General features: G+C 27.5%; 2 protein-coding genes across 8 annotated transcripts in view; one reads left to right on the top strand and one right to left on the bottom strand.

Moving 5' to 3' along the window:
- The window catches only part of LOC119680958 (afadin), a 100,298-nt gene extending 96,873 nt beyond the window's left edge, over window positions 1–3,425 (bottom strand). For all 7 annotated transcript variants that reach the window (XM_038093996.1, XM_038093998.1, XM_038093997.1 and 4 more), the window contains exons 1-5: window positions 3,230–3,425; window positions 3,044–3,152; window positions 2,792–2,985; window positions 490–963; window positions 336–417 (exon numbers count right to left, since the gene is read on the bottom strand). In XM_038093996.1, coding sequence (XP_037949924.1) covers window positions 336–417; window positions 490–963; window positions 2,792–2,985; window positions 3,044–3,152; window positions 3,230–3,334 — 964 coding nt within the window. In that variant the 5' untranslated portion in view covers window positions 3,335–3,425. The remainder of the gene's footprint in view (window positions 1–335; window positions 418–489; window positions 964–2,791; window positions 2,986–3,043; window positions 3,153–3,229) is intronic.
- LOC119675774 (octopamine receptor-like) overlaps window positions 1–14,138 on the top strand; it is an 82,059-nt gene that overhangs the window by 41,776 nt on the left and 26,145 nt on the right. The gene's annotated exons all lie outside the window — the stretch shown is intronic.

Raw genomic sequence — 14,138 nt, 5'->3', positions numbered from 1 at the left:
TTGTATGTTAATATAACATAAAATTCAGTTTGATTGCTTAAGGATAGAAGGGTATATGTATGTTGCTGAAAAACGTGGCGGTTAAATGAGCTATGAATGAAGGAAAACGATTACCTGTTTCAGAATTTACATTCACCTGTCAATCATTCAACCTTTTATGTAGTCTTTCAAACATATTTATTCCTGTTCAATAGGTTATAAGGAATTTTTAACTTATTTTTATGTAAGGGAATTTATTAATTCAAAGCCATAAGTGATTTTATTATTTTTAAGCCATAAATTATTAAAGAATTCATATTGTTTTTTTTATGAAAATAGTAAAATTTTTAACTTACCCCTTGAAGTGGGATGATTCATCAGTATGGATAGTGGACATTCGTCATCATCAAGTATATATTCTGTACCATCACTGTTTACCTGCAAAATCAAGTATATTTTTATAGTTAGGAATAAATTTAGATAGAAATTGCGAAAATTAATGATGCAAACCTGCACTAGACAATAATGCAATGGATCCGCTTTATCTAAACCGTATTTTGACAGCATTTCTCTAACAACTGCTTGCGCACAATCTCGTATCGACAATAATAGCGTCTTATAAGGCACATCTTGGCATAAGCTTTCGCCATAAATTTTTAACGTTCCACCTGTATCTGGTCCGCCATCACGTGAACGAAACTGTTGTAATTTCTTTTCTAGTTTTTGTTGCCTTCGTCTACGCATTACCGCTTCTGGATTTGAAATGGAACGTGTAAAGGAAGTTTCTGGCAATTCTGTATAAAGTTTGCCTGCTACTTGTGCTTCACCATCGCCACTATTCGCACTGTTACCATTCGTACTGACACCATGAATGCCACCAACTGCATCTGAATTAAGTTTAGCAAGCTTTTCTTTCTTTTTTTGTTCCTTTTTTTCACGCTTCGAGAGTTTTCTCTTGAAGTTCATATCTGATTGTTCGATGGGCTATACAATGCACACGTACATAAGTGGTCATAAAAAGAACAGAACAGAACAGAACACAAAACAAATATAATAATTTTTAGTAAATTTAATCATTATTAATGGTAAATTAACCTCAAGTGGATGGGTGGATGGATGGATGCAGTGGTACAAGAGGTAAAATATAATTGTAGATGACTGTTTTGAAGTACAGAAATGCTGTGTTTTCGATAATTTTTTATTACTAAATTTAGAAATGTTTCAACTTGATTGTACTACTAATAACTCCATTGTAGTGCTACAAAATTTGAGTCTTGTTTGCTTAAGTTTGAAGCAATATAAATTGTATTGTTAAATATTATAACAAAAATACTTTCAAAAAATACATTTAAAGTTTGCACTAAACACCAAACGTAACTTTAAACATTTAACCTTAACAGTGATTCTGGAGGCAGAGGGAACTCTATCTTGAATGAACAACATCCTGACTTTCATTTCTAAAACCTTCCTTTTGTATTAAAAAAGATGTAATTGTCCCAGTATATCGTTTCATATGGTCCTTGTTTAAGTCCTTGTTTACAACAGAGTAGAAACATTGCGACTTTAACTTGCATGCAACATTAATTTTTTAGACAAAGGTTAGAGTTGGAAAAAGTAAGAGAAGACCAAGTAAAAAGAAACGATTTTGAGTTACTATGAAGCTATGAAGATTTAATTTAAAGCTATTTAGTATGGATTCACACTTAGATTAACAATCATCAGCAAGTAAAAGATAAAGAGAAGCAAAAAAAAAAATATATATATAAATATTTAACCGAGAAAGTGTTTTGGCATAACTCCTTGGTAGAGGAGTTATACGATTATTTTCATTTAGCTTCAACATATTGATGTAGTTTTTGAGGTTTGCATGAGGCCACACTAAATGAATTTATTAGATTGAAAATTAGTATACTTGAACTGTGATTGGTTGTGCTTGTGGAAAAAACATTTGTAGAAATAAAAAAGGATGTTTGTATGTATTGGTTTAAATAGTGTTGGACATTTCAAACTTAAAAATTGATTAAACTGTATGAAAGTGTTGAAAGTGAGTAATTGATTGATAACATCAAGCTTGAATTTTATTTTCAGAAATTTGATATAGGTAAAATATAGAAAATAACAATATTTTTTAGTTATAAATATTGCTGAATTGCTCAATATTGCTGAACTTAAGTTTATCTTCGTTTCTTCTCTAATAGTGCTTAATCAATAGATTACCACTTATTAATTCTTATGAAGTGATTAGGATAGAATAAGATAAACAAAGAGAAAAGAGAAATTGTATAGAAAGAAGTAAGTGTAACAGTAGGAATGACGTCGTGTTCTTAAAATATTTAGTTTTTTTTAGAAGTAAAGAAATTATTGTTAAAAATAAAAATTAAGAAAATTTTTTTTATTAATTTACATTAATTTTTACATTATTTTTAATATAATATATGTAAATACAGTTCGGGTTAGCTTCCATAACTCGAAATTTTATAACTCGAATTTTCTATAACTCGAACTAAATAGAGTGCAGCAGGATTTAGAGAGCAAATGACATACAATTATTAAAGCATTCTTTAATAGGAGAACTTTTGGATAAAAGTCGAAGTATTGAAATAAAATAAAAGTGATTGTGAAATAATTCATGTTGTTTGTTTTAGTTTTTATAATACAACATTATATTAGAAGTGTAGAAACTAAAAATTGTTCTTCCTTTTGTTTCTAAAAATTTTGTAATAATCGTACATACTCATATTTTGAAATTATTTATAATTCTTATTTATATTTCTTGTTGTGACTCTACTGTATTAAATGCATAAAAACTTACCGTTGTTTTTTGATCGATGTTTTTAAGCAGGAAACGTCCCTCACGATCATCGATATGCCAATTTAATTGTACTAATAATGGCTTCTCATCTGGATTTAAACGACGTTCTTCACCGTTTGCATGCACTTCGTAGAGTGCATAATTTGGCACTGATAACATACGCATATCTGGGCGAAACTTTTCGATGAGTGTGTCTATAAGTCGAAAGCGGAATTATAACTGAATAGGGCAAATGTTGTTAAATATACTTACCAATAACATCAGATACTGTTGCATCGGATGCAACACGTATACATTTTGTAGCAACTTTTTGTCCGGCATCTTGAAAGTAAAAGCGCATAACACCATGAAATAATAAATTCTGTAAAAACGTGTAAAGACAAAATTAAATATTTATTATAACGATTTTTATCTATACATATACAAGTATAAACAAACCTCATCTGGTTCGGATAGTGCAAAGAGATCCAAACGATTTGCATTCCATTGTTGTATAACTGAACGAACTGCTTCACGATCAAGCATTTTTTTATCATGTGACATTCTATAATTTGAACTTACAGAAAAGACTGCTGCGGGGGCTGCTGCGGTACTTCGTTGTGATACTATCAGCTTTTATCAGAAAATAAAATAATGCTGTAAGTAAAAAAAAAATATGTTAAGTACTGTAACATTTTGAAAATTTGCTGAACAATTATATATATTATAGTATATTTATTCTGTAGTATTGTAAGAAAATTAATGTGAACCGAAAAAATGTTGTTATTATTTCGCCATATGTGCACATAATTTCCTGGTAAAAACATAAACAAAAGCACGCACAAAAACTATACAAAGTTGGAAATGATGATTTATAATTTGGAGCAGACATGCTGGAGTTTTTATATGCAAACATTTGCTGAACATACGAGTAAGAAAGCGTTTGTGTTTATAATGAAAAATTTAGTTATAATCATTAATGACCATTTTATGACTAGAAAATATAATTTGCTTCCGTTCTGATTTAGTGCATAAAATTTGAAATTATTTTTAGTTTTAGTATTTTAAATTTTCCTTCTTCGGCATGAAGTTATATGATTCAAATGAACTAATTTGTGTGATCTTATGAAGCACTCCTTATTTATATAGTGTTCATTTAATCATTTATATAGTATATATATTAGTATATATATTTTAAAAAAAGTAGTGGAAATATACTCTAAGTACGCGCTCTGGTGCTGCCCTGGATGTGTCTCTGGCGGTACCGGTTTATATTACCCTAGAGACCATTAAGTGAAGTATCTTCATCTACTTTCTGCAATTTGCCAATAACAGATGAAAAGCACTTAAAAGCATAATAAAAATATATCCTCAAAACTCATCAAAAGAGTTCGGGTGAACACTGCAAGGCTTACTGCAGTTCAGTATAGGAAGCCACGCAGAGTAACGCGCATTCCCCATAATCCTCACTGCAGGCGTTGTGGAAACCCGTATTAAAAAGTAATTATAATACATTTTCTCTGTGAATGCCCGGCTTTGGCATCCAGAAGATATAGGTTCTTAGGAAGATACTTCTTTGATAGTTTATCAGACTTGTTAATCGGTGAAGACGAAAGACCTATTAAATTATCTAAATTCGGCGGGATGGATTTAGTCTCTACTCTTCTATACTAGGGTTCTTGCGGTAAAATGTGGTATGTGGTAAAAAAACGGCGAAAAAGCGCTAATTGAGGTACATGGAAGTTATCTAATGGATTGCCACTGCAACCAACCAACCATACTCTAACACAAATACGTTATTTCCATTGGAAATAGTTTTGTGTAAAAGATCGCAATTTTTAATCTGTAGCATCACAAAAACATCAATAAAGTACTAAACTTAATAGCAAAAAATTCAACCAAAGACAATTAAAATTTAAAATATGCACTTTACTAATAATTTTAAATTTTTAAAATGCTCCACTTAGTATTAAATACGTTAAAGTTGGAATTTCTTTAGCTAATAATATTTCTTCAAACCTTAACTGAAACGCGAGGGTGTGTGGTGTCCTATCCACAAACGGAACTATGCATGAATCTACGCTGTTACGAATAACTGCAAATGGAACTGAACATAAACATTGCAGTGTTCAAGAAGTCAACTAGGGTGAACAGTCTTGCAGTAATTCAAGTCTATTAACTTCAAAAATATTTTTTTTTTGTGGTAAATACTTTATACTTTTGCCATTTTTTTTGTTGCTCAGTTTAATAACCGTCAACGGTTACGGTTTGCTGCACTCTTAAAGACAAATTTCATTTTATTATTTTTTTTTAATTTTATTTTATATAAGAAAAATTCTGAATGTAAAATTGTATTTAAACAATTTAGTTGTAACGACATTTAAAGAGTACAAAAATGTTCTTTTCAATTTTTTGGAAAAGTGAAAAAATAGTATTAATGGCACATTTACTGGTCTCAAATAAAATAAAAGTTATACTTTCAGGTTTCTTCTTGCAATCATTTGAAAGGTTTCAAACGGTATATACTCGTATATATTAACCCTTTTCTTACTGAACGAATTACAAATTACTCAGCCATAACCAAAGCCAAGTATGGGCTGGTAAGTATTCAATGTTTATATTTAAGTTTTGATATCAAATGTATTGTTTTGACATATTTGAAATTCTTATAGTCTTTAACTTTTTTGCAGAAAATGAAGTCATTCAAGCCTAAATGAATCATAATTAAAACTAATATTTAGAAATAAAATGTATATATACATATATATTTATAAATGTAAAGAAGAAAACAAGTTAGATTTTGTTTTATAGTAGCATAAACTATCTTCACATAGAGTAAAAATAGAAAATCAAACAGCATTTATTGTATCTTCATTTTTGAGCCAATAAAAAAAATTATCAGCAATAATCATTAGTGTAAGTGTAGCTTTTGTAGTATTAAATTTTTAAATATTTAAACTTATGAAAGACTTATCATGGCTGAAAAAAAAACATAATCTGACTATACAAGATTGCTAATGCCCAACGCACGATTTAACTGAAGTCGTTAGCTACAGTAGTTGGATTACATTCACTGTAGTTCAATTATATTGAATACAGTAGCGGTACTAGAATCCATTTGCTAAACTACGGTTCTGACATTTTTCGCTACTGTAGTCAGCGACATTAGCCTTAAGTTTTTGATATTATGGATCCCAATGCTATCTGAATAGTCCTAGATGTGGAAGTGATTCAAAAATTCAGTAAAACGTTTATCAAGGCTTACTAATCAGGCTATATTGTATATAAAGGCATAACATGTTCTAGAAGTGGAAGCGTTCCAGGAATTCAGTGAAAGTTTTATTAATTAATGAACCATATTAATGCTAAATAAGTGGTAAACAAAGTTCTATTCGTATATTATTGCCACTATTATTTGCTAATACTCTGGACTTCATATTTTTATGTATTACCTTGGCTATTATTTGCTGATGCTTTAGACTTGATATTTCAATGTATTACCTTAGTCAATAGTGTATTATTTTAGAGAAACAATCAATAACTGGAAGGCTTAAATTACGTCGACAATATTGTCCTATTCGCAAACAATATGGAGCATTGCAAAAATAAAAGAAACGACTAGCCTCTCTCAAGTCAGAGAGGCTAGTCTCAATTAGCACACCAAATACGATTACAAGAAAATAATGATTGGGAAATACACTAACAATTTAGTATTTAGTAATAATTTTATGAAAATATCTATTACTGAGAACAATAAAAGAGATGAGTTAACTATAAGTTAAATGATATTATTCTTATTGTTTGAAGCATTATGTTAAAACTACTGTGGAATAATTTAAATGTGGAAGTGCTATTATACATTAAGCTTTAATCAAAGTATTACATCTAGAAACATAAATCACGTCTTTTTCCCCATTCAAATTTAACCGACAAAAATTTTTACTGTTTATAAATCTTTAAACTAGATTAAGAATTTAACAGTAAAGTTATGAACTAAAATTATTTTTTAAAATTTCATAATAATTTACTAAAAAAACAATTTAAAATTGTTAAACAATTTACTTCCAAGATGTTTTTTAAGCACTTAAGTTCATGTAGGTGAAGTTGAATATTAAAAAAATAATTTCAAACTGTTTTGACCCAATTTTTTCGGGTTTGATAGAATCAAAAACAAAAAATATCATTTCCTATAAAACAAAAGATACTAAAAATATTTCAACAAAAATGAAATAAAAAATTGTAGTTATATATTTGATATATTTACAAGCTTTGTCGGAGAATTTACACTTGAATTATTAAAGATGTATAAAAATTAACGTTTTTATAAATTAAATCCACAGTTAGTGATAAAAAATTATAAATAAGAGTACCAGATACAAATAGGGCAAAGCATGGACATTAAATCAAGATATGAACATTTGAGAAAAGCAGTAACTCGAACACAGAAGATAATAGTAATAAAAAGTAATGAATTCAAATTCAACATTAAAAAATTAGGGCTGGTAAAATTGAGTGAACATTTCTAACTAATATTTTATTTATTAAATTCATAAAAAAAGTGTTTTACGTGTAGTAAGTATGAACGAATAAATACACAAAATGAATGTATATTGTATTTCAGATAGGACTTCAGAGTTTGCTTGTTATGCAATCAAATCAGGACAATTTTGAAATTGTTTAAGGGTCTTCAGTAACCATTTTATAAGTAATGTAACTGAAAACAACTTTATTTAAAATTAAACATAACAGTTCCAAAGTTTAAGACAAGCAAATTATATGAAATTAGGACAAAAAATGGTAGTGTCGCACTCCCAATAGAAAAAAAAAATTAATAAATAAAGTAAACCAAAACAAACATTTGATCCTAAACAACTTTTGCTTAATATTATTAATAATTTGATATATTTTAATTTTAATTATACGATTTGGACATTACAATCCAATATATGTGATATAACATTTTATAATTTATATTAGCAGATGGTTTGTGACAAGTCTCAAAAACTTGATAAAGGTCTGGTTATTATATTAGAAGAGTTCAATAGTAAGTTATTTTGTACATATGATATAATAATATTGGTTTAACAATGTGTTTCATTCCAGTTATGGTGCTTATCAGAAATAAAAAATGTAGGACTTAAACAGTGGGAATATATAAAGATATGGTCTGTAAAGTCTATAGGTAGTCTCAAATAGAAAGAACAAAATTAAGTTAAAAATATGTTATCTAAATGTTTTTTTTTCTATCAGAAACCTAGCTACTTTCAAATAACACCATTTCCAAAATTTGTGTAAATATTGGCAATAAATTTGACATTGTTTATATAAGTACGAGTATATTAGTTTACTTAGTAATACTAGTAGTTTGAAAAAAGTTTCAATTTTTCTGGCTAATTTTTAATCGACTACTTAAGATCTATTTTTCTACAATTCAAAAGTGATATACGTTATTTTACCATTAAAACAGTTATCGGTTAAGATATATATCTTTCTTAGTTGTTTTTTGTTTGAAATTATGAATTCTTTACTCGCTGTATCCGTATCCGAATGATATTTATGTTAAATTTTCTATATAAAGGTGGTTTAAAATTCTTATTTAGAGTCAATATTTAGGATTGTCACAACAACAAAAATATTTAACACAATTTTCTCTTAAACCGCTGCATTAATTTACATGATATTCATATCATGTATCCTCTATAATAATGGACCGAATATAGGCAAAACATTTTTATTTTGGATTCAATATTAAGTCACTATACAAAAATGTTATTTAAATCTAATTTTCTCCTGATTTGCTGAATTGAACTGAATGATATTGTTACTACGTAATCAACATATAAGGACGAAGAACATAACCTATAACATTTTTGCTTACAATCAATACTTAGAGCTCCTACATTAAAAAAAAAAATAAATTTAAATTTAATTTTGTTTAAAGTTGTTACATTCAATAGACTCTAAAAGATGCCTAAGATAATATATAATTAAAATTTAAATTGCAATTAAATAAACGCTGATGAATTTGTAAACTATTCAATTGAATTTTTAAATTCATTGAATGTAACTCGGGTTCAATCGCTCAAATTGTATGACCCCACAATGTAATCGAACTAGATTAGTTGTCAAAAGACTGATGTCAAATATTAGTAATATTATATTACTAAAGCAAGAATTTTGAATTGGCAGTCATAATGAGATGTTATTCTGATACTACGTATTCCCATTATTTACCTAGCTTATAAACCAATTCAATCAATATCATAAAGTATATTGTTGTTTTTTACAACTCAACATTTTTTAAATTTTTAAATTATATACTTTGAGACGCACAGAAGTAAGGACGCTAGTCCTATATAATCTATAGATAATTTTATAACAGAAGTCATAATTATATTATTTTCGATATTTATTATTGACATTTGAACATTGTAACTTCATTGATTTTAGAATTTATGTTTAGATGAATTTAGATGATTTATTAGAATATAATTAAAATTTAATCAAACTAAATTGAATTTATTTCTTTGAAACTCGTTTAGAATTAAAAGCTTAAAAATTTTTAAAACATAATAAAGCGAAAGGCTTAAAGCCTTACATTATTTACCGATAATTCTTAGTTGTCTTTTTTTAACATAACGTTCTTTATCAATTGAATCGGTACCTTTACGATTAAAGTAAATCTATCTACTTTTTTAATGTTGTATGTGATGGCTTGAGTTCTCTTAAACTTCATTTGATTCGGATTTTATTTATAATAGTGAACTTTTTTTTTAAATATTATCGAAATATTTATGCAATTATAGCAGATACTAGTTGTTCTCCACTTTGACATATACGTGAAATCGAGCGATTATTAAAAATAATTTGACATTAATGTAAATATTGGTATCGATCTATATAAATATATATATATATATATATATAGTTATTTTGATAGTAGGTTATAGCTTGAAGTTAGTATTTTAACGTACAGTGTATAAAATTGAAAAAATATAGTCGGTTTGAAGTGTCTGCTTCTTGCTTAGACGCAATTTTATTTACACACGGTATTATTTTGATAATATACAAGTTTATTTGTTAGTATCTGTTAATTTAACAAAGCAATAAACTCTAGATTTTTGTTTTGTGACTAAAAACACTGCTTTCTAAAAAGTGAAGAAAACTTTTTAATATAGTATAAGATTTTAATTGGCCTGTATGTAGAATTTATTAAATTTATCGCATCAAAGTTATTTTTCGTGGTTTTAATTAAATCTCAGGCGGCAGCTTTCGGTGTTTTTTGTGATGTTTTTAATATGAACCTAAGAATTTTGGCTGCAGGTAGTAGAATATGTACGTAAATATAACATTTTCAGGATAGCTGCTAAAATATAATTAAAAACTTTTGTGTATTTTAAAATGAAATGCTTGAGTCATATTATGTATAGAGCATCATGTAGACTGTATTTCTAATTTAATTAAGAACGCCTTTTTGTATGAATTGAGCATTGAATATGAACTTTTATATAAAAAATGCTTCTCTTTTGCAAAATTAAATTTTATTTTTTTATTTATTACTTATAAGGGAAAAAAAATGTTTAATTATTTTAATTTCAGCATATAAAATATCAACGTCATACGTGGTGGCAGCTACTGAACACTTTTTTCGACGGCAAATATTCATGAATGTGCACTTAGAACTATGTAAGTTGAGTTAAAGCAACATTAGCAGGTGTTGGCCGGGTTACTAGATTGTGGCCGCATTTACGCCAGATACTTCGCATTTTTTGTGCAGGCTATGCGCCGTTGAATACAATACATACGACGGATGATAAATTGCTGAAATGATTTGCGGTCAACGTGTTGGCTTTGTATAAAGAACCTTCACACAGAATTTTACACGTTTTTCAAACAAACAAAACAATCTAAATAATGAGCACAACATTTTTTGTTTCGCCAACGTGAAAGATTGTAAAGCTGCGCACACATACATAAGCAACAAACGAATAAATTGGATGACTCAGTTGAATTTAAACCATTAAGAAAAAAAGAAAAAAAGTCAAGTACCAATATTGACCCTTCATTATATCGTAAATATTTCCACATTTTTTACTTCCCATATAAGCCAAAGTATAAATCATTACAGCTTTTTCAATAGTTTTTATTTTTGTTTTGATTCTCTATTTTCTTTTCACCATTCTATCTGGTATCTTTTTTTTTTTTTGGTCTTTTTTGCTATTTATTTTCTCAGCTCAAACCGATTTGTTTACGTTAGCGGTTTTTAATGCTCTTGGCCAGCTTTAGTTTGCGCAAGTGTAAGCATGGGTTTACATAACCTCTATTGGCCTCTCTCTTCCATCGGCGTACCAGATTGATTCATGTCCGCATTTTAGGTTTCTTCTGTGTGTACAAGTTACTTTTGTTCATATTTTTGCTACCATTTCACAATTTAATCCAATTTTACAGCAATGGGCTTATAGCCTCATTTTTTTGCACGTACTTAACTGTTTTCCCTCTTTTGTTATTATTTTATGTATTTATATTTGTATCTGTATCTGTATCTGTAGTTTGTTGGGATCATTATGTAAAAAAATTTCATCATAAAAATTATGAACATATGAAGAACAACTACGACAACGACAACGAAAACGACAAAGAATTAAATACCAAAAGGGTTGTTGACTTTATTATAACAATTACGAAATGTTAAGCAGATATAATATAGTAAAATCATTCTAACGAATATGAATCAATCAAGTGGGAAAGTATAATAGTTTAGACATGAAAGAGTCAAATTAGTAACAGTGAAATAATATTGCATGCCGGAAGTTCCCGCACAATTATTAAATTCATGTTTACAGCATAATTTATATTATGAAAAATTCCTGAAGATGTAAAAATAAATGGTTTTTCAAAGTAACTAACGGTTTTAGAAAAAGAACAAAAGAAAAAATTTATTAAGTATGTAAAATAAAGGAACGATGAAAAGGTTTTCAATGGTATAAACCATTCTGGGAACATTGTAAAAATAAGTGATGTAAAGGAGGAAATTTAACTGAAGCAATTAATATAATTAATAATACTTATAGAAAGTATTTGATGTTAAATAATGTTATTAGGAATAAAACATGGAAAATTTTAAGCTTATTATCAGTCTTATTGTCAGAGACATAGTTATGTTACAATTTAACAATTTAGAATTTACGTTAGATAATGTTACCGCGCTAATCTTCAAGATTAAGCCTTTTTCTTAAATCTTAAATCTCAGAAATTTTAATCCAATTTCAATTTTCCAAGAAGCTTCATTGTAGCTCATTGAAATGAGTTCTTGCAGCTGAAAAAGAATCATTAGAAACTAAGTTTTAAAAATGTTGAACATGTATTGACAATGTAGAAGATCTGCAGCACACTCTTTCATTTTTTTCATCACAGTTGAGGTTAGAGTTGAGAAATTTATGCAAAATCTCGCATTTTCATTGAGATGACTCGTAGAGATATTTACAATATTAAATGGATTGCTAGATTATTTTTCAATAGACAGGTTGTAATTATAAACATGTGACTATGCTCTAACCCTACTTAGAATGGACAATTATTGCTGTCTTTTTTCTTAGAGATGTGAGATAGTAACCTGTTAAGATTGGAATTACAAATCATATTTTTTTTTTTTAAAACATACTTTATTTTATTGGATATGAGTAGTATAATCTTAACTATTAGTTAATTTATTACTATTGGTGACTTGTACTTAAAAGATATTAGGTAATATGTGTGCGGGTTTACTGAACCTGTGTTCAGCTTCCATAACAATTCATATGAAAAGTCTAAGTAGATACTGTAATAGCATGAATATATATTAATTATGGACGATATTAAACTTCATATATCCTCTTCGATGTGTGTTTTGATTCGTGTTATAATGTATATGAAAAGTCAAAGTAGATGATACTGCATCAGTCTGAATGGATGTTATATTTGTCACTGTTTTTGAAATATGAATGTAAGGATCGGACGATTCGGACTATGTGGTCTGCAAAGAAAGTGTCCAGTTAACTGTAGTCCTCAACAAAAGCACAACTGATTTCGTATGAAGGTTGGAGGTGTAGTGTTTATGCGTTGATGCGTAAAGCCGCATTTTTCAAGTAGAAGTAAATGTATTTAAATTACATTCGTAGAGAGCTGAAATATATTATTCGAAAACCTATAAATATATATATATATATATATACGAATTACATTTGCTGTAATATTCTATCAAATATTAATATTATATTTTAAAAAATAATTTTCTAAAACTCTAATTATCTACTTAACTACTTAACTATACTTATTGTAATAAAGACTAATAAAAACGGCCACTGTACATATTGTACTTAATTAATATTACTATTCTTACTCATATAAGTATTGAAGTTGAAAAAATTGTTTTCTAAACAGAGGTCTTTTTCTGAATATAATCGTTTAAATTACATACTATTATGCTATGTAAGTACAAAATGGTTGTAATAACCACTTTATGGGCTTTAATAAAAAATCTATTAAAAAAGTATTTTATACTCAATTAGTAATGTTATCAGTAAATAAATTCAATATTGATAAATAAAACTCAAAATTATAGATAAATTAATAGAGAAATGTGTAACAGATATTAATTAATAACAATACAAGTTAACAAGTTTAAGCTATAATAATGAAAAAATAGCCGCGGGAAAAATGATAATAATTTCCAATCAACTTATAGATTAAGGCTAAAAGTGAAAGTGGTTGTGAAACAGTAGTTGTAGCAACAAAAAAGTGGTTGTTATAGTTATGTTTTTGATTAATAATTTCCGTTTTAGGTTTTCGATGCCAAGTCAATTTGAATTTTAATTACCTTAAGTTGTTTTTATAAAATAAAGAAAATTTTGCTATACACTTGTTGGTTCATCTCAAACGTGACAAAATCGAGTTTTGCATATTTACTCAATTATCAAATTAATATGATAAATTTATGAAATTATTTAAACTGTTAATATTATTAAATTTCTCAAAACGAAATATCATTTACTAAAATAGTTTATTAGGTATTTGTTAATTTGACATGTTATATATTGTTTCATCTTAGTTACAGTTTGAATAATTTCTGTCAATCATATGATCACATGAGATTTATCTTTTAAATATACTTAATTTTTACTTAATTAGAATAATTAGCGAATTCAAAAATTTTTAAACTAAATCAGCTGATTGCATATTTTGAATAATAATTATTAATTTAAGTAAATTGAAATGAAATTATTTTAGATACCTACATTGTAAATAAGTTAAAAATAGTTTAATAAAATTTTAGATAAATTGTTTATAGTGAGTTATTTTACCACAAAACTTTATGGCTGATAATGGAGTA

This window comes from Teleopsis dalmanni, chromosome 2 (genome assembly GCF_002237135.1).
Source record: "Teleopsis dalmanni isolate 2A chromosome 2, ASM223713v2, whole genome shotgun sequence".
In the NCBI taxonomy this organism is placed as follows: Eukaryota; Metazoa; Arthropoda; class Insecta; order Diptera; family Diopsidae; genus Teleopsis; species Teleopsis dalmanni.
Note: the sequence above shows the minus strand (reverse complement) of the source record. Positions and strands in the feature narration are given on the sequence as shown.